This window comes from Bubalus bubalis, chromosome 14 (genome assembly GCF_019923935.1).
Source record: "Bubalus bubalis isolate 160015118507 breed Murrah chromosome 14, NDDB_SH_1, whole genome shotgun sequence".
Taxonomy (NCBI): Eukaryota; Metazoa; Chordata; class Mammalia; order Artiodactyla; family Bovidae; genus Bubalus; species Bubalus bubalis.
In genome coordinates, this window is record NC_059170.1 from 45,229,627 (window position 1) to 45,251,059 (window position 21,433).

Consider the following 21,433-nt stretch of genomic DNA (forward strand, 5'->3'; position numbering starts at 1 on the left):
TTTCCAGCTATGTTCTTATTTGAAGCAGACAACTGGATCAGAGTACAGGGGCTGAGAAATTATTATAAAGTCACAGAGTGTCAGCATTACCCATCTATGGCCTTATCATCCTAAATGCGACTCATCTCATCTGATCTCAGAAGCTAAGCAGAGTCGGGCTTGGTTAGGACTTGGATGGGAGATTGCCTGGGAATACCAGGTGCCATGAGCTTTTAGAAAAGTTTCAACATCACCAAAATGCCAAATAAGGATGTCTCTTCTATACTTAGGCAAGAAGTATTTCAAGAGAGGATAACTATATAAGCATTAGTATATTACAGATATGCTATATAAATGTATATTATGTATGGTAATATATTATTATTATTGACATCATATAACGTCTAAAAATTATCACTATTGTTGTACCACTAGATCAAACTTAATTGAGAAACCCTTTACCAGACACGGTTCTTCCTTCATGTTGCTATGGGGACTTGGACACCCAGACAGCCATGAGGCTCCTGGGAAAAGGTCATCTGTGTGGTCTGGCATGGTGGGGCTTCCCCCTGCTACATCCCAGAGGTGGATAAACCAGACACAGAGCAGCATGCACTTGGTGTCAGTCACCTGGCCTTTCTGAAGAGGATTTCCTTCACAGGCACATTCCCCTTTCCTGCTACTTACTATCCAAGGAAAATGGCACCAACTATAAATCACCACAGACAGGCTCTCACCATAGAAGCAGGAGCCTGTGTGGACCCTGAGGGAAGGCCCCCTGCAAAAGGGTTATCTGGAAAGACGTGTATGTATATGCAGAAGGGTCAGACACGTCATATTTCTATAAACACAATCCTTAAGAAGAAACATAGCAGAATTTGGCTAAGAATAAAGTGGTTTGTTGAGCTTTGGAGTTTATTTCTTTTTAGAAAAAAAGAGAAAATTTATAAGATGCAAAGGTCTCACATAATGTATTATCATGGACGAATGTTCTCTTTATATCCTAACATGAGCCCTGGCCTAGCCAGTGTTGGGAAAAACATGGACAGTGTGACCGCATTTGGGACCCATCATGGACGCTCAGAAACACACCACAGGGTGAAAGGAGGACTTGATGACAAGTGCTGCTGGGCCAGCCTGTTCCAAGAGCAAGCCGAGAATCAGTGGAACCAACGTGGCCTTCCTGAGGGGACCCTTGAGTGTGTTCCTTGCTGCCCTGAGAATGGGGCACCTTCCCCACCCTGGCAGCACCCATCTCCTCTATTAAGCCACAGCAGTAACAAAAAATGGTAACGCTCCTTTGGTGGTCTTTTGTGTGTTTTTGTAGGTTCCCAGTTTCTTATTTCCATCTTCCTTTTCAGGATTCAGGTCCAAGTCTTTAAAGTAGTATAGGTGCCTAGCATCTTTCATGAATTTTTCAGGATCCAGTTCTGCCCAATGATAATGCACTAAAAAGAACAAAGATAAGACACATTACTCAGAAAGGTCCCAAAATTTGCTTTCAAATCATATTAAAATACATGACCAAGCATAACAAAACAGCTGGAGATATCCTTTCAAGTTTATACAACAACAAGAGAATGACAATGTTTTTTTTTCACCTGACTGGGAGAAATGTGCCATGTTGTCATGTATCAGTGCTAATACCTCTCACCAAAGAGATGCCAATTTATCAGAACTTCATCCTTAGAGCCCAAAAAGACACCAACCAAGTATCTGGGAATTAAACAACATACTTCTGAATGGTCTTTGTATCCAAGAGAAGTCACATGGCAAATCAGAAAACATTTTAAAGTGAGTGAAAATACAACAATCAAAATTTGTGATATTCATCTATAGCAGTGATTAGAGGAAAATTCATAGTATCAAATGCTTATTACATTAGAAAATAAGAAAGCTTTCAAGTCAATAATTGGAGTTTCCATCTTAAGGAATTAAAAGAATAAAAGCAAAGTAAACCCAAAACAAGCAGGAGAAGGGGAATAACAAGAGCAGGAAGTAATGAAATTTCAAACAGAAAAACCAAAGAGAAAATTTTTTAAAAAGATGAATAAAACTAATATACTTCTTGCTAGACTTATCAAGAAAAAAAGAGAAGAAACAAGTTATGAGTATCAGGAATCAAAGAGGCAACAGCAGAACATTTTACAGACATTAAAAGAATGAAAAGGATATATCGCAACTTTATGCCCACAAATTAGACATGGATAAAATGGACAAATCTCTTGAAAAAAATACAAGGCTCATTTCCAAATACTTTTAACAATGAGGGAGGCAGAGGGATTGGGAGCCTAAAGAAAACATACGAACAGGGTACAAACTAAATGCTTGTTCTTGGGATATTTTTTATATTGCTCAAAGGAGGGTAGGTTCTTTAGTATAGAATGCCCAAGTGTCTTCCTTGGCAATTCTTAGAATTTCCTTTTGCAATTCTGAGCCTACAACAAAAGCCAGATGGTCATGCCAAGATTGACATGGCAACCATTTGTCATCCAGTTTAGTTCAGTTCAGTTGCTCAGTTGTGCCTAACTCTTTGTGACCCCATGGACTGCAGCACGCCAGGCCTCCCTGTCCATCACCAACTTCTGGAGCTTTCTCAAACTCATGTCCATTGAGTCGATGATGCCATCCAGCCATTTCATCCTCTGTTGTCCCCTCTCCTCCTGCCTTCAATCTTTCCCAGCATCAGGGTCTTTTCCTATGAGTCAGTTCTTTGCATCAGGTGGCCAAAGTATTGGAGTTTCAGCTTCAGCATCAATCCTTCCAATGAATATTCAGGACTGATTTCCTTTAGGATTGACTGGTTGGATCTCCTTGCAGTCCAAGGGACTCTCAAGAGTCTTCTCCAACACCACAGTTCAAAAGCATCAATTCTTTGGTGCTCTTTATAAAGCACTGAAGACTATATAAAATTTTCTTTATAGTCCAACTCTCATATCCATACATGACTACTGGAAAAACCATAGCTTTGACTAGATGGACCTTTGTTGACAAAGTAATGTCTCTGCTTTTTAATATGCTGCTTAGGTTGGTCATAGCTTTTCTTCCAAGGAGCAAGTGTCTTTTAATTTCATGGCTGCAGTCACCATCTGCAGTGATTCTGGAGCCCCAAAAAAAATAAAGTCTGACACTGTTTCCATTGTTTTCCCATCTACTTGCCATGAACTGATGGGACTGGATGCCATGATCTTAGATATCTGAATGTTGAGTTTTAAGCCAACTTTTTCACTCTCCTCTTTCACTTTCATCAGGAGGCTCTTTAGTTCTTCACTTTCTGCCATAAGGGTGGTGTCATCTGTGTATCTGAGGTTATTGATATTTCTCCCAGCAATCTTGATTCCAGCTTGTGATTCATCCAGCCTGGCATTTCTCATCATGTATTCTGCATATAAGTTAAATAAGCAGGGTGACAATATACAGCCTTGACGTACTCCTTTCCCGATTTGGAACCAGTCTGTTGTTCCATGTCCGGTTCTAACTGTTGCTTCTTGGTTTGTCATCCAAGTTTAACTAAATCCCAGACTTAACAGAGCAGTTTCTATCCCCTCAGATCTAAATTAATTGGATGAACTTCAGTAAAAGCAAAAGTACAGTAGTTTACACATGGAGATGCCACATCTGTAAACATGCTTCCAGCAGATGTACTCAACACAGGTCACACTCTTAGGAAAGAGTCATATTATGAGCAGATGTCTCAATGGAATTATCAGCCTTCCATTCCAGAGCCCAGCTTGACACTGAAGTTCACAGGCCCACACGGGGAAGGCTTGTTTGAACTGCAGCTTGTCCAAGTTCTTCAGGTCTATATGGACACACAAGAGGAATCAAAATTTCCTCCAGGTCTACCCTCGTGCTCTGAAACCTACCTGCCACAGTTCTGCACTACATCGTAACCGATACCTGAAAAACCACAAAGGTAATACGTAACTTAATTCCCAGAGACCATAATACTTCCGTTTTACAGTCAAGAAAGTAACCCACTTGCTCCTATATTTCAATCAAGATATTAACCCAAACTTAAAAGCCAGGGCCTTTTAATGCCTCTTTTCTCACCTGCAATACCAGTAACTAAAATACTGAAACTAGTTTCCATGTCCCATCTTTGGGGAACTCCACCTTCTTGGCATAGATTAAAACCTTTGTTTTTGAACCTAAAATGAGCTTTGGGATCCTGTTTGAATACATTATTCTTTTACATTTTCTACCATTAAATATTCTACATTTTAATGAACTGTGATAATAAATTTATGCTTCAAGCATCCAATGTGCAGATGAAAATGATATGGTTTACTACACAAGAATAAATGATCCAGAAAGTGCTCATGATATTCTGCTTGATGGTAAACACAGGTCACATTATACCTACAGTATGTCTCCAACTTTGTAAACTTAGAAAGCCATAGAATTTCTGCTTAGAGAAAACATAAAAGCATTAAGAAGTGTCTAATAACTTGGCACCACTATTTCAAGACCTTATGAAAGAAGCTGCTGGGGTGGTTCTTCTTCACTGCCTTCAAATGCTGGTTGGGTGGGAGAGAGTCCAGGGTCAGGAGCAAGGGCTCCTTCAACAGCCTGTATAAACCCTGAGTCTCTCAAAGATGCTGACTTCCAGCTGATCTGTTTCTGGTTTTAAGCCTTTTGAGCAACCAGAAGATGTGAGTGCCAGAGTCAGAACATACACACCACAGACCTGCTCTCCAAACCACTGTCAAAAGAACCTAGTTTCATTTATTTTTATTTAGTTCTGGTCATGGCTGGAAACTAACATGAGCTCATTGACACAGAAAAAGCAGACTGTTCCATGAAAAACATAAGCTACTGGGAGGTCAGTGTTATCGATGAAGGATTCATGCAGCCCGTCTAGCATGTTAGGGACCCCAGTAAGGCCTGTGGCATGCTCTCAGAGCAGACATTCTTCCTATGCATGAGTTCTGTGGGTCCTGGCTTGGCACTGAGAACATAGGGACAATGGTGTCATTTATAACTGAGAAAGGAAAGCTTGGTGTCAACTAATAAGCCAAGCAGGGGAAAAAATAAAACTAATGTCATTTGATCATGGAAGGAACAAACTCTGACAGCAGTTAGTTTTTATTTTTTGCCTTAAATTCTACCCCACGTATTTCTAATGCATACTTGTTCATATTTAACAACACCCACAGTGGCTCAGATGACGGTCTCAAAAATCTTAGTTTGATCCCTCTAAGCTGCTGCTGCTAAGGTGCTTCAGTCGTGTCCGGCTCTGTGCGACCCCATAGACGGCAGCCCACCAGGCTCCCCCGTCTCTGGGATTCTCCAGGCAAGAACACTGGAGTGGGTTGCCATCTCCTTCTCCAATGCATAAAAGTGAAAGTGAAGTCACTCAGTCGTGTCCGACTCTTAGCGACCCCATGGACTGCGGCACACCAGGCTCCTCCGTCCATGGGATTTTCCAGGCAAGAGTCCTGGAGTGGGGTGCCATTGCCTTCTCCCCCTCTAAGCTAGTGCCACCCAAAAGAACTTTGTGCAGTGACAGACTGTGGTCTATCAGCTCTGCGCAGCGCAGCAGCCACCAGCTGCACGTAGCCACTCAGCACTTGAAATGTGGCTACTGTGACTAAGGAAATTAAACTTATATTTAATTTTAATTAATTTGCATTTAAATATCCACAGGCAAGTAGTGTCTACTATATTAACACACTCCAGGTTATCAGCAAGCTTAGCTCTGCACTTGAGCAATAAGCAGAATCGTTATTATGGTCAGAGTCTTGCCGATTTGTTTCTGATAAATAAGGCAACTAAGGTTCAAGGAAGTAAATCCAACCCCCTTGCCAGTAAAGTGACATAATATGCCTGCTCCTGTGTAATATCTGCATCCTGTAAAACAAAGGCCAGAACAACACTTGTGGTTTGGGACCAATAACCTCCTTCCAGCAAGAGGAGAGAAAACAGGGCAGAAAATAACGTTGGAAGAAACACTCCTTAAAATTTCCCAGATGAATTGAAAGACATGCATTTATAGATTCCAGAAGTTCAGGAAACCAAAGCAATCATCAGAATGAGGCTTAGATATTTAAAACAAGATGCTGGAATTGTCAGATAAGGAAAAGTAACTACGATTAATATGTTAAGGGCTCTACTGGGAAGAGTAGACAATGCTCGAGAAAAGACAGGTAATGTATGCAGAGAGACAGAAGCTCCAGAAAGGATCAAAAGAAAAGAGAGCTTCCTGTGGGCTCATCAGCCCCAGGAGAAGTCAGTGGGCTTGCAGAAGGTCAACACAGACTTCCAAACTGAACTGCCAAGAGAGAGAGAAAAGAGTGGGGGGAAAGAAACTAACTGTCCAAGAACCTTGGGGAAACTGCACAAGGGGTAACATACACAAAACCAAATTCCAGGAGGAGAAGGTGGAAAGAGCAGAGAAGTAATGATGGCCAAGAACAGCCCAGACACCAAATCACAGACCCAGGAAGCTCAGAGCATACCCATCAAGAACCGCACTGGGGCAGATCATAAGCAAACTGCAAAAAACGAAGAGAAAATCTTGAAAGAAGCTGTGTGCAGAGTGGGAGGAGAGGCACACGTTAGCTGCAGCAGAACAAGGCTGTGAGTTACACAGGACTTCTCAAGAGAGACTACGCTAGAAAGGAAAGAGTGGAATGAGATATCTAAAATGTTCAAGCGAGAAAACCACCACCAATCTAGAATTCTATACCAACAAAACTATCCTTCAAAAGTGAAAGGGAAATGAAGGCTTGGTTTGATCCACAAGAAACGCTCAAGGAAGTTCTCAGGCAGGAGGAACACAACACAGGTCAGAAACTTGGATTCACATAATGAAAGGAAGTGTATCCCCTGACCAGGGATGGAGCCCATGCCCCCTGCAGTGGAAGCACAGAGCCCTACCCAGTGGGCTACCAGAGAAGTCCCCAGATCAGTTCTTTTTCTTATTCTTGGTTCATCTAAAAAAAAAAAAAAGTATTTATAAGATAATAATAGGTAACAATGCACTGGGCTGAGAACAGATGGAAGGTGACATGAGTGACACAGCATCACCAGGGTCTGGGATCCACTTCCATGAGGCACCTGCACAAATAAGGTGGCCACGCTGTTTGAGGATGGGCTCAGATTAGTGAAAAATGTAGACTGCGAACTCTAGGGAAACCACTGGAAAAAGGTTGTTTAAAGTAAAAAAAAAAAATAAAATAAAAACACTATCGCAGGCACAGAGTGTCTTATACCATGAAACACCAGCACAGGGATGGAAAAAGTGACAAGAATACTGACAGGGAAGCAAAGTAAAGTTCAGGAATGAGAGATCCCACCTTCACCAGGGAAACAGCAGCAAAAAGTGACGAGATAGCCTTCTACAGAGCATACACACACACACACAACTGCTCTAGCGCCTTAGAAAGAAACGTGCTCTGCCAGGACTCGTCTCACTATGCAGACAAAGGTTAAGTTGGAAAAGCACACGGATGGCAGCATCCAAAACACTTTCCTTGTTTGGTTTCAAGGGCAGAAACCTCAGGACAGAAATGCGGGTATTGGTCGGGAGTGCCTCTCTCACACCCTCCCAGTGGCAGCTGGGTCGATGCTCAAACGAGGGAACACTGCAGCCTGTGGTCCCAAGTGGAAACCACACTCTATTTCATAGGCAGTAGCCCTGATGCCTTTAGCCATGGGCCAGAAAGAGGGTAACTGAGCTGCGGCCTCACAAGAATCCTTGGATCTTCCTAGCACAGTGAGGAGACTGAAGAATGGGATGGAGGACAAAAGAGGAGCTGATTTTAGCAGTTTCATGTCCATTTGGTAAGATAAGGAATGTCTGCTGTATAACAGAAAGATGGTGACACCCTGGGAATGTCCTCTGAACCAAGGGGGTTTGGGCTCATTTTCAAAGAAACACTTGCCCAAGATCCTGCAGCCTCTCACTCCATCTTCTCTTGCCTTTTTTTTCTCTCTCAAGCCTCAGAAATTCAGAGCTGCTCCCCTTCAGGCCTGTGATGCTCCTGAGGGCACTTGTTTTTAAAGAAAAGTAAATGAAACCCACATCAAATGAAAACCACAGCTCCCCTCATTGTGGGGAGGTGGGGGGACTGTTTTCCTGTAGAGCAAGGTAGATGGCAAGGTCACCTTCCATCTGTCACCACCTGTCAGCTCTTACAGACTTCTGGACACTGGGTGGTAGCTCTGGGAGGAGCGGCTGGGATGACACATTTCAGCAGAAGGGCAGCACAGGTCCACAGGCATCAAACCCCTAATAGACCTGCGGAGACCCCTGTACGGTCTACAAATCTGGAAGCGCCCCCTGGTCTTCGCCTGGTGTGGGTGTCTCAGAGGACCCCACCTCAATTTACACCTGCACCAGCCACAGGGTCTCTGCCGCCATCTCCGGTGTGAATAACTACAGCTGGACCCCCATCTTAAACAGTCAGGAAAGGAGGTTTCACTTCAGGCCCGTGGTCCAAAACCCAGCAGCTGCAGTTATATTCACATAAATGTGGCTTCAACATCTTCATGGACCTGTCTACACTGCCTCAAGAGCCTCCATCCCTTGAGCAGCAACGGCTGGATCCTCAAGGCTCAGTGAGTCTGTCTCCTATGGTGCCAGCACCTGGGCCCCACACGTGGTCCTGAGGGACCCTGGCCAACCTGGCCACACCTCGGTCTCTAGCGCCACAGATCCCTCAAGGCTCACCCAGACACCTGATGGAAGTCACAGCTGAGACCTGCGAGGCCTGTCAGTGCTCGTCAAGGGCTGAGGCCATGAGATACCTCGCTGCCTGGACGCAGCTGACCACTCAGCCTCTGGGGCTCACCTCCCCTCCACTGAGACCCACAGTCGGCCCAGGGGACCCAATGCAGCTCCTTTGCACCTTCCCAGGGCAGGCGAGATGGCCCCTCAGCGGCTCTGCCACGTCTTGGTGGCCACGTCTTGCCGAGGGGACCTGGAGGCACCCTGCACAACAGTCTCACCCACACGGGGTCCCCATCCACCCCGTCCGCTGGGCGTGGTGGCCTGCCTGCCTTTTCCACCATCGCTGAACTCCATTCACTTAGTTCATAGAAGAAAAACTAAGGAAGCGGAAATGACATAACTCACTCGCTGTCACACAGAAACTGGTAGGATGCAGGTAAGAACCTGATGAAGTTCTGAGTCACGGCTGGACTCACTTAATTAGCATAATCAGAAAACTAACTTCAAGAGCCGCCCTGCACGCTGCCTTTATGTGGCCCGTCAACCCCGGATTTAGGATTTCTGGACGGACTGTAAGTCAGAGGCGGTAGCGGTATTTCTGACGACAAAACTGACCATATCAATGATGATCAAGTCCTCATCAGGTCTTGGAAGAGGTGGGAATGGAACTTTTACACATATATGCCACATAAAAGGTTACTGTGTGTTCATGAATACCAAACATGACTTATACACCAAATTTCAGGTTCAGAAGACTCCCTTCTGAGGACAGTGAAAAAGGTGGCTTAAAACACAGCATTCAAAAAACAAAGATCATAGCATCCGGTCCCATCACTTCGTGGCAAATAGAAGGGGAAAAAGTGGAAGCAGTGTCTAGATTTTACTTTCTTGGGCTTCAAAATCACTGCAGATGGTGACTGCAGCCATGAAATTAAAAAACACTTGCTCCTTGCTATGTGTTTTTTAAAGAAGAAAAGCTATGACAAACCTAGACAGCATATTAAAAAGCAGAGACATTACTTTGCCAACAAAGGTCTGTACAGTCAAAGCTATGGTTTTTCCAGTGGTCATGTACGGATACGAGAGTACCATAAAGAAGACTGAGTGCTGAAGAAATGCTGCTTTTGAACTGTGGTGTTGGAGAAAACTCTTGAGAGTCCCTTGGACTGCAAGAGATCAAACCAATCAATCCTAAAGAAAATCAACTCTGAATATTCATTGGAAGGACTGATGCCAAAGCTGAAGCTCCAATACTTTGGCCACCTGATGTGAAGAACTGACTCATTGGAGAAGACCCTGATGCTGGGAAACAGTGAGGACAGGAGGAGAAAGGGACGACAGAGGATGAGATGGTTGAATGGCATCACCGACTCAATGGACATGAGTTTGAGCAAGCTCCAGGAGATAATGAAGGGCAGGGAAGCCTGGCATGCTGCAGTCCATAGGGGTCGCAAAGAGCTGGACACGACTGGGTGACTGAACAACAACAAAACTCATACCAACTGTTTTAGTTCATGAATAAAAATCAGTGGCTTTAGGTCAGAGCATCAAGATCCAGAACAAGGTAGGGTTTGTGATGATGACAAAGGAGGCCGAGCATGAAGGGACTCCTTTCCAACTTTGGCTTCATGTTCACATGAGTGTGTGACACACGTTGAGCCCAGATCAGTGGACATGGCTGTCACCTCCCCATAGTGACACTCTGACAAAACACGGAGCCTGGGCCAAGTCAACAGGACCTACAGGACTGACCATCCCACACGGCCCCTCACAACATGGCTTAGCAACCCCACCTCTTCCGAGATCCGCGTCCTGCCTGTCTGCAAGCTGGCTCCACTGCGCCTGGCCACACCTGCGGGCTCAGCTCACTGTCTCCGTGCTGGCAGTGGGCATCCTAACAGACATCCCACAGGCAGACCCCAGGGACCCCACTCCAGAGGCAGAAGCCACGTCCCAGGTGTTCTCTCACTATGTGGCATCTCCAGGGTTAGGGTTAGGGTTCCCAGGGTTAGGGTTAGGGTTCCCTAACCCTAACCCTAACCCACAGGCGGACTTGATCTGAACCACAGTTCACAGGCTGAAGGCTCCGAACCGCACACCCGGCCCTTGATCCCGTGCATTCTGCAGCTGCCTCCCCACTGGCCTGTCCCCTCCAGCCCACTCCCTAGGGCTGTTGGGTCACCTTTGTAAACTGGAACCTGTGTCCCTTGTGCACCTGACAGCTCTCAGAGCCCCCCCGGGACCCCAGGACAGAACCCAGGTGGCTCAGACCAGACTCACCACGGCCTGGACTGTTCTGGGCCCCTGCCTCAGACAAGCATCCGGATAGCAGTCGATGTGCCCACTCTCCAGCCTCTGCCTGCGCCCACCTGTCCAGGTCACCCCAACACGCACACCTGCTCTCCTCTCAGCTGGGCAGCTCCGTGCCCTTGCCCTCTTCACCCCATTTCCACCGGCCCCTCAGGTCCTGCCCCTCAACCCCTCATCCTCTGGAGTCTCGCCCGCATCCCTCCACACCCCCACGCCAGTGCGCCGGCTGACATGTGGCTGGACGGTTCCCGTGCTTCTCCCTGCACCAGTGAATGCTGGCAAGTGACGTGTTCACAGGGAATCAAGTTGAGCCAAGGGCCATCAGGCAGCAGGGCATCAAGCCCATGACCTTTAGGCAGGGAGTCTGACCCAAAACTACAGGGAACCCCCTGGAACATGAGTGGGCAGCGCCAGGAGGGTGCAGTGAAGGACAACAGGTGAGAGGCTGCACAGAGTGCCAGCTGCAACTCCCCCCTACACACAGCTCCCAAGAGGAAGGTGTGGAAGTGGGAGCTCAAGTCTGGAACACTCTAGTAGCATTAAGAACCGCAGCAGTCAGCTGATGCGGGTGCATCTCAGCTCTTCTTTCCATCCTGGACGGCAGCAGGATTTAAGGCGACCACAAGCGAACGTCCATAGAGCAAACTGCCCCAAGCCGTCCCATCCTGCATCCTTGACCAGTGCCCCCACATAAGAAGACCACGTAGCCCGAGGAGGCCACCCTACCTGCATCCAGCCCACCTACGGCTCCCGCTCTGAGGACACGTCCCCCTCGGCCCCACTGCTGGCGCTGCGGTCTTCCTTGCGGGGAGCACTTCTCTCCTTGCTTGACTCAGAAGGCCCTTTGGCTCTGGTTTTTTCTTTCCTCTGCTGCTGCTTTTCAAGCTTTGACAGCTGGTTGTTAAAAAAAGAAAGAAAGAATTATTTTACAAATGTAAACTCATGCCTGTATGTCCAAAACACCAATGACCTCACAGGCAGCAACCATGGACAACGATTTCTGTCTGATAATGTGGGGTATCGCATTGGCTCTGACACACCAGATCCCGTACCCACTGTCTATCCATCTGACACCAGATGCATCAGACATGTGATCTCCGTCAGACCCTCCCCATAGCTCAGCCTGTCCCGGGGTGTGTGGGAAGGGTCCACTCATAGGCTGCTCTGACAGGCTGAGCAGGAAAGGCTTTTAGTCTAGTTTATAGTTTAGCTATTTTTTTCTTTCATGGCTCTATAGCTTTTTCTCACGGGCAGGTTGTCTTCTTGTTCACTGTTTCCTAAAGAGTGATAAGCTCTTTAGATAAGCTCATTCTCCTATTTGCTGAAGGTAAGAGAAGCTGTGACACAAAGCATGTGGACATCCCCTTAGCTCTCGGTTTGTCCTGAGACTCATCCATGGTCCAGGCCCTGGTGTTCGCAGCGGGCTGCATGGCAGCTACCTGGAGATGCTGCCACGGGGCCCCTGCACATGTCCCCCAGGCCACCTGAGGCCACCCGAGGCCACTTCTGCCCTTCTGGGTGCCTCCCCAGCTTGTTCAGAGACCACAACCAGACAGTGGGAAGACAGATCTGCTGGAACTCATGAGCAACGCCCAGCACTCCAAAAAGGCATGCTGAGAAACTCATCTGAGGAGATGGACCAAGCTGTGGCCAGAGGATTTTCTTGGACCAGAAGAGCCATCTGTGACAAAGCCTGACAGACGGCAACACCCAGGTTCATGGGCTCCCCAGGCCAAGTCTGCAAACATTTTGCTGTTCACATGGGAAAGGGGGGACCTGAAGGGCTGGCTGCTCCCCACTGGTCTCTGCCCCAAGCCCAGAGACATGAAGAAAAGTCACTGTAAGCAACCTGCCAGATGCCTGCTTTACTATTCTTAGACTCTGAGCTAAACCTTTAGACAGATCAACAATCAGCAACTTTCAATTTGGTCCAGAAAACCGAATTTATTACTGGTTGACTTAATATTCTCTCTCCCCCTACTCCCACTCCAGGTGCCTGAACAACTGCAGTAAATAGCCAGGTTGGTTGAGCAAGGAATTCAATTTTGTGAACAAAGCCTTCTCTTCCCCTTTGACCTGGTGACTCTCTTCCCAGAAAGCTCCCTGGGATAAATTCCCTCTCGTGTGTGCAGGAAAGGCTCCCTGGCATGTGCACTGTGGTATTAATGTATCAGCAAGAACCTAGAAACAACCCAGGTGTGCACCAATAGGAAGACAGGTAATTAGAACGTGGCACAGTCATACAGAGTGATCCTCTAGAGCAGATGGACATGGATCAACATAGATAAGTCTTTAAACCCAGTTTATAGTCAATACAAACCAATGTCAGTTTCAGAAGCCTTAATGGCAGGATTTCAGCAGATATAAGAGGGGCTTGGAGAGTACAAACCAAAGTCAGTTCACTAGTTAACTTTGGGGAGAAAGAGTAGAGCGTGGTATCACAGTAGAATGAATATATACGGGCTCTGACTGTAACCACTGGCTTAACTTCTATAAAAACAAAACCAGCTCTAGAACAGGGCTGCTGACCACTGCCAGAAGTGAAATGCTTGCTACTGGCACTCAGGCCAGCAATGATAAGATTCATGCCAGGACATAAATGAACACATGGCTTCCTTCGTCTGCAAAGTCTGACTGTGAAGAAATACCACCGCTGAACTGTATGCTCAGAAGCCATGCTGAGCTCCTCCAGCCCGAGCTCTATGACTTGCCGTGGCCTGGTAACAAACAGCTCAAGGACAGATGCTGTGAGCAGGATGGTTTTAGGCAAAGAAGAAACAAGCGAGTATTTTTTTTTATTATTATTAAGATATAATTGGCAGACAACATTATATTAGTTTTAGGTGTAATGGCAAAACAAGAAGGTTAGCATTTTACACATCTGAGTAAAGGCTACAAAGAGCTCCTTGCCCTCTGTCCCTCTGCACTATTATGTTTCCATAAATGATTATTTTTTTCTCTGTGCTTTTCTATCACAGACACGGGAGGAACATCCTTCATCAAGATGCCAGCTGGGCTTCCCCACAGGCTCAACGGGTAAAGAATCTGCCTGCCAATGATGGAGACATGGGTTTGATCCCTGGGTCAGGAAGATCCCCTGGAGAAGGATAAGGGAACCCATTCCAGTATCCTTGCCTGGAAAATTCCATGGACAGTGGGAGCCTGGTGGGCTACAGTCCAGAGGGTCAGAAAAGTCAAACACAACTGACTGACTAGGCGTGTGCACACATGCATACACACACAAGATGCCAGCCTCCCTTCCTTGTTTCCCTTCTGGCGCTCTTTCCTCTATGAAATGATGAGGACAGGAAATGGGGCCCATCTGTCTAGTTCTTTTTCTTGTAAAATGATCTTGGATGCACAACATGAATGTATATAACCATACTGAACTATACACTTTTAAATGGGCAGGATGTGAAATTTTATGTTGTGTGTATCTTACAACTAAAATAATTTTTACTGAGACATAATTGACATATAACATTATATCAGTTTCAGGTGTACAATGTGATCCTGTATTTGTATATAGTGCAAAATGATCATCACAGTAAGTCTACTTACCATCCACCACCAAGAAAATGTTTAACGACCTTAGAAAACATGATGTTGGCAACCCCTTCCTTTTTTATTTTTCATGTCCTTAGGTTATGGAATCCAAACATCTAGAAATCAACATTCAGCAGTGAGCTGTGATAAGCTGCTGCCAGCAGTTTATATTCACATCAGTGTCTGTATGCACGTTGACACGTGTGTGTTCTACATATACATGTCTGCAGGCAGATGGATACTTATACGTACCTATATAACTGTGAATATGTTCCAAGCTAGCCTCTGAGAAAGCATGATTTTTATTCCCCAAAGAGGATCTCTTGGTTTTGGTTCCCCTCTTTAGAGGTAAATATAAAACAATGTGGCCATCTCCAGTGACACAAGCAGACCAAGACTCTGTGATGCTGAGAGTCCATTATACACAAAGGCTTGTTTGTGATCCTGTTATCTGCCTCCCACTCTAACACTGTCGAGAAACCAGATCCTGGCTGGATGACAGGGAACAATTCCCAGTAGAAGCAGGCTTCCTAAGGGTCCTCAGGTCCCCACATCGCCCATCCAATTCTGCACTGACCCAGGGGTGCCATCGATGCCGAGTAAAACTGCAGGAGCATCCGCTTGACCTTCCACCCCAGCCCTGTGCCCGCCGCCCTGGACCAAGTTTGTGGATCACGTGTGACAATTACTGAAGCCAACAGGCATAGCCCGACTTTCTGTAAAGGATGTGATGCTGACTCTTTCATTATTTATCTTAAAACAACCCCGACCACACATGGCTCCATGCCTCAGAGTAAAAGTTCTCTGCGAGAACATTGTGAACTAACCTAATAAATTTAAGCCTTTTCTCGGAAAAAGTTGGAATCCAATGCAGCCAGAATGTGGAATTTACATCTCAAGGCAAGAAAGCGGTGGATTTTTTTTTTTTTGAGGAAACAAATGAGAAAGGAAAAGAAGAAAAGTGTGCTGCATACAGACTCCTGTAGCGCGCCGTGGCTTTCAAGTGAATGAGGACACAAACGTCAAGGAAAATATGAACCGCGACAGGCCTGTGGTGGCACACCACAACAGCGCGATGGGGGACTTTTGCTTTTTCTTTCTGTGTTTTTTCATTTTTAAAGATTTCTTATTTCATTTTTGGCTGCGCTGGATCTTCGTTTCTGGTGTGGGCTCTCTGGTTGAGGTGAGGGGGCGGCTCTTGGCTGTGTACAGTGGCTTCTCTTCTGCAGAGCACAGGCCCCGGGCACGCACGCTTCAGTAGTCGCAGCTCATGGGCTCAGTAGTTGCGGTGCACTGGCCTAGCTGCCCCATGGCATGTGGGATCTTCTCAGACCAGGGATGAAACCTGTGTCCCTTGCATTGGCAGGTGGATTCTTCACCACTGGACCATCAGGGAAGCCCTGTTTGCTTGTTGTTTTTTTTTTAATCATCTGAGAGGGTCCATATTGCAAAGCAGTTTGCAAACCATACAGGCTCTAGTGTCTCAAAGTGAAACCCAAACCTTCCAAAGGCAGTTCCAGGCCAAGACAACCCCAGGGGCCAGGTAACCATCCTGAGGTCAGCCCATTCCTCTCGCGCTGCATCTCTGAAGGTGGCGGGGGGTAGGTCGGGGGTGGTGGTAGCAAAGAATAGAGGACTGGACTATTAAGACCCAAACCTCCCTGACTCACGCTTAAATCCACTGAGAAAACAAAGAGCTTTCTTTTTAATCAAGATGATCATGCTCTAAGTGCCTAACATACAAATAAACTGTTTGAACACAAAGGTCACAGTGCTCCATCACAGGGCCTGCAAACATGATCATGATCTGAGGCTCCAGGCAAGAGAATGAGTGAAGTGACCACACGTGAGACATCAGGGCAGGGTGGAGACTGCGGCCACACCACAGAGGACAAGCTCCCTAAGCTCTACCAGGGCAGTCACATCCTGTTTTCAAGCATGCATCTGGGCAAAGGTAAAGTCACTGGGGTAGATATAGCCCCCTGGTGGGCTCCTGGCTTTGTACCTCTGCCCAACTGATCCCGACTGCTCTGAACAGCCCACTAACAGGTGTGTCCTTACAGCATCCCCCGGAGAAAGCACAGTGGTGGCCTGAGCTACAGTCACCATCCAGTCCCTCCTCTTCCCTCTACTCAGAAGTGGCCCTGAGCCTGCTGTCACACGGGCCTGAGGCACAGTCACGAGGACCTTAAGGGAGCTCCAGGGGGCTTCAGAGGACCATTTTGCTCCCAAATAAACACAAGTGCATGAGACTTCTCAGAATGGAGGCAGTTCTCAGAATGAGGAGGGGGTGTCTGGGGGACACAGAAGCCCTGAGGAGGGGCAGGGGCAGGGCCAAGCCAGAGGAATCAGCTGTCCTCTTGGAGGGGGGCACGGATCACTAAGTTCCTCACTGTTTCAGCTACATGTGGGCACGTCTGGAGCACGACCAGCTGACAGCAAAGCATCTCATCACACACCCATCGAAGTAAAGGAGAAATGGACCTTCAGGGGGTGAGACTTGCTCAGGGGTCGTCCACAGGATGCAAGAGGCAGACACGGGACAACAGCCCAGGCCTCTAGACACCAAGCTCTACATTCTCTCCAGGGAGTCATGTGGCCTTGCTTAATCTATAAGCTTCAGTTCAGAAATTTATGAGCACTGGCTACAAGTCATGTCCTGTCCAAGGTGCCAGTAACATAGGGGAGAACCAGACATAGCCCTGGCTTTCTGGGCCGAATGTCCACCACACAAATAACTAGCGACCCCCACTCCAGCCTGGTCTTCTTCTCAGCCCTGGGTGTGCATGAAAGGAGCTATGACCACCCTGTTTTGAAGCGGAGAAGCTTACAGCACTGGCGACCCCAGCATCCTGCCCGAAGCTCATGGCAGGCCAAGCGGCTACCCTCCTTTGCACTCAGCCTTGCAGATGGAGACACACAGGGACCTTGGGGCCATTTCCTTTCAACAAATGAAAACAAAACCAGCCCCGACCCAGATCCTGCTCCTTAGTGGTCTACCAAAAAGCCACTGCAGGACCTCAGTGTGACTGGATGTTTCTACCTGTGGCTGAAGAATCGGAGGGACCAAACCTAAGGTGAGTGAACTGGATACTCGGCTAAGAGGAAGCAGGATGAGGAAGCCTCCAGAGCAACGAGGACCTGGAAGAGCGCTTCGAGGTCACTGGTACTGACCTCAGGAGAGGCCTGCAGGCCCATCAGCGGCAGTAGGAGAGGTGGGCCAGGGTGAGGGAGGCAAGTGTGGCTCCAGCCTGTCCACTGATAAATGGGGTGGCCACGAGCAAGAGGCAGCCCCAGAGGCAGTCAGCACCAGGAAACACGGGGTGGCCAGTGTGTGGTGGGCTGGTGAGGTACAGGCCCTCAAGCTCAGGGAAGCCTGAATGGAAGCAGAGCTGAGGGTGGGGCAGGAGTCCCTGGAGGGAGGGGAAGGTGTGCCCACTCCAGGCAGCACTGCCTCTGTGTTCATCTTCACTACAGGACACTCACAGGGGAGGGTGCAGGCCCCCCCGGCATGAGGCGACTGAACCAGAAGGTCAAGGGCTGTGGAGGACGAGGCTGAGAAGCGAGAGGCCAAGGGAAGTCAGGGCTGAGCCAGGAGAAGCTGAGGAAGGGAGGGCAAGGCATGGCCAGGACTCAGGACATCCCCTGGCTGGGATCAGAGGTGGGACAAGGTGCTGCTGGGGTAATCATCACCCAGGACAGAGGTGGAGACCTCTACCAGCTGACTGGGGGGCTGGGGCAGATGGAGACGGCCATGGTGGTGGGCGGTCCAGCACTTGCTGCTGAAACATCTTTAAAGGCGGGTCCCTTCAGCCTGTGGAACAATCCAGCGGACGGTGACATAAAACATGAAATGAAGGAGCAACTCCAGGGTGCTGCAGACACCAGCCAGTCCCAGACTTGCACTGTGGTCCACACAGTCAGAATTCCAGCCACCTTGAGATTCTGCTCTTTCCGGAGAAGCTCAGCAGAGGGCATGGCTCTGCGGCTGGGGATACCCGTCCAGGCTGAGAGGGTGTGAAGGGGGAGACACAGAGACGTGTGTCTGCTGTTGCCACCACACGCCTGCCCCTCTCAGGAACATCCAACCACGCAGCTGACAGGCGCGAGCAGCCATGTCGGAGGGACCGAGAAAAGTGATTTCTTTACAAGACATTTCTGAACATAACAGGTACCCAGGAACCCCTGACGGAAGGGTCCCTCCTGGAGCAAGACGGTGCCTCAGGCTTGCTTCCAACACAATTTTGCAAAAAGGTGTGAATAATTACAACTTCTAAGTGTTTCTGTATGTTCTCACAAATCCCACAAAAACCATTTCAGGTCTTTTCTTCACTTTTAGATGACAGCCGACTAAAAGTAGCACCTCCCTCCTCAAAGAGCCCGCGAGCGTAACCTGAAATGTTAATTTCCTCCCTTAAAAGTCTGTCTTCACACCAGGGAAACAAATGGCCCCTTAGATGGTGACAACCAATTTGTCAACTTGGGCATTCTGAAAAGTCAAGAGCAGGTCATCTTATTCCCAGGTTGATTTTGAGCACCACGGAGGGGTGGAGTCAATTGAGAGAGCAAGCTCAAGGCCACGGCCAGGCCGGGGAAAGCACCAGGCCTCCGGACTCCCAGCCGAGCTTCCTGTTGACCTGGCTCCTTAGGAGCCAAAGCTCACCTGGACAGGGGCTTCTGAGGTCAGCCCTAGCGCTGGGGCAGCCAAACCTGTGCCGTCCTTACGAGGGTGGTACCAGGTACAGTCTTGCCCTTGAGATATTTCAATGCTGGTTATTTCCTGTCAGACTGTTCTGTCCTGCACGTGAGCAGAATCTAATCAGAGAGTGAAGGAAATAACAAAAGAAAAGCTCAAGCCCCATGAAGTCAGTTACTAGGATTTTTATAGACCGTGGTGTAGATGGAAAAGTTCTGTTCCAACCCACCCCTTGAAAAGATTCCAAGAAAGTCTTATGGTGCAAGTCATCGAGATCAAATGTCTCCTCTGCGATTACGTTTTAAAACACCACGAGGTAACGATGGCTCTGCAGACACTGGCCCACACCTGCTGACATCAGGAGGCACGAGCGGGCAACCTCAGGAAGCTGCTGAGGAGGGGACACGGCTGGCATGTCCCCTCGTTAGTAAGGACAGGAGCTAAGAGACAAAATGCCCCACACCCAGCAGCCCATGAGTCCTTCTCAACAGCTCTAGAACCTTCCCTCCATAAGCTCACCGTCCTTCCTGGGTCCACCAACTCCTGCCGCCAGAATGCCCTGACGGTGCCGACTCATTGAAACTGGCCTGCTGACCACTCTCCCACCCTGCAGATCCACCAAATGCACTGACACCAGACAACTGTTTTGCTGGCTAATTAACACACCTGAGACAGTAAGGAAGACGCGCTGTGGAGCAGAGCAATGCTCCACCGACGGTGATCCTCCTGGGGTCAGGTGCAATCCCACACACACACACACACACACAGGAGGCAGCCATCCAGCCCCACTATGGAGGTGCAGGCAAGCCCACGGGTCCCTGCACAGTGACCAGAGAAGCCTGCAGCCCCTCCACCATGGGCAGGGATCCATCAAGAAATGACACAGGCTGGTGCTGGAAACCTGGGAGAGGGCACCCACCTCAGCCTGAAGCCCCCGAGCCAGCCCACAGAACCCTCAGGGGCGAGGCACCTGCTGAGGTCCTGGAAACCTCTGGGCCCACGACCTGCGGCTTCTCCTGCTGCCTAACAGGCCGGAGGGCAGAGGACAGAAAGAGGACAGAAGAGAAGGTAGAAAAAAAAAAAAGAGTAGGCCAAACCCGAGTAGCCTAGAGAAACTCCAGGAAGACAGAAGTGTCAGACTACGGTGGGATTTTAAACAATCTGTAGAAACCGACTTCCGCAGACTAGTTCTAACTGACCGAGCCATCTTTAAAAACTGGAATTTGTGTCGGGCAATTTGTTTTATTGAACTGTAACTTGATATAATTTCCTATTATGTGATAATTCTGAAAGCCTCTTTTTTTAAAGTGTCCTTGTGTAATGGAAAATCTGACAACATTCAAAGAGGATGTTGCCATACATGCCAAGGCATCTGCCATTATGTCAATTGTTGCGTTGTGTTATTTTTAAATCAACTGGCTGCTTAATAAAAACATAACAAAGCAAAGTACACACATGGTACCTAATTTTCATACATTATTAACTCTGCTTGAGGTTTTCGTGGGAATTAAAAAAACCCGGGGGTGGGGGGCGTGGGGAGAAGTCAGGCAAGGAGGCATCCGTTCCCATCTGAAATTGTGCAAGCTAATTTTATTTTCTAATTTCCCCCTTGTTTACAAAAACCCTCTTAGGCATGCACAGTGGTGGGTGAGGGTGGGGTGCTTGCTGTCTCTGCCTTATTCCTACTCAGCTGCCTGTCCCCCCATCCACCCAGCCTTCCCTGCGGGCGATGCGACACACTGGGCGGTTTGTTTCGGGCCATTGTGGGATGGAGGTCAGCCCAGGCGTGGGCTTCTCTATCCTCATAGCGGAGGCTGTTGGGGTCCCTGCAGGGTTAGGACAGCTGCCCGCCAGCCCACAACTTCTGACCTCCTTCCAGAGCATCTGCACCTTCATCGTGAAGACGCCCGCAGGCCCGGCCGGAGCACAGGTGGTCCCAAGGCGAGCACCTCTGGAGGTGACTTCGGTCCCTCAGGGGGTGCCCAGGGGTCACACGCTGGCTCCCCCTCCCCATCTGGTTTCCACCCTCCGTATGCGCCCTGGGAAGACTATCCACGTTAACTACCTGAACCGAAGCCTCTCACTTTGGGGGCACCCAGACCAAAGTGCTTCAGATGCTCTGAGATGAGCCAGGTTCTCACGTGCGCACTCCCTGTGTCACTGGCCAGTGTTACCCCGCATTCTCCACCAGTCGGCACCTGGGATACTGGAGGGCCACGGGGGAG

At 48.2% G+C, this 21,433-nt stretch overlaps 1 protein-coding gene across 1 annotated transcript in view; it reads right to left on the reverse strand.

Annotated features, from left to right (window-relative positions):
* Positions 1 to 873: 873 nt before the first annotated feature.
* The window catches only part of DTD1 (D-aminoacyl-tRNA deacylase 1), a 78,261-nt gene continuing 57,701 nt past the window's right edge, over positions 874 to 21,433 (reverse strand). Inside the window, exons 5-6 of the mRNA XM_025264184.2 lie at positions 11,693 to 11,860; positions 874 to 1,427 (exon numbers count right to left, since the gene is read on the reverse strand). Of these exons, the coding sequence (XP_025119969.1) occupies positions 11,708 to 11,860 (153 nt within the window). The 3' untranslated portion in view covers positions 874 to 1,427; positions 11,693 to 11,707. The remainder of the gene's footprint in view (positions 1,428 to 11,692; positions 11,861 to 21,433) is intronic.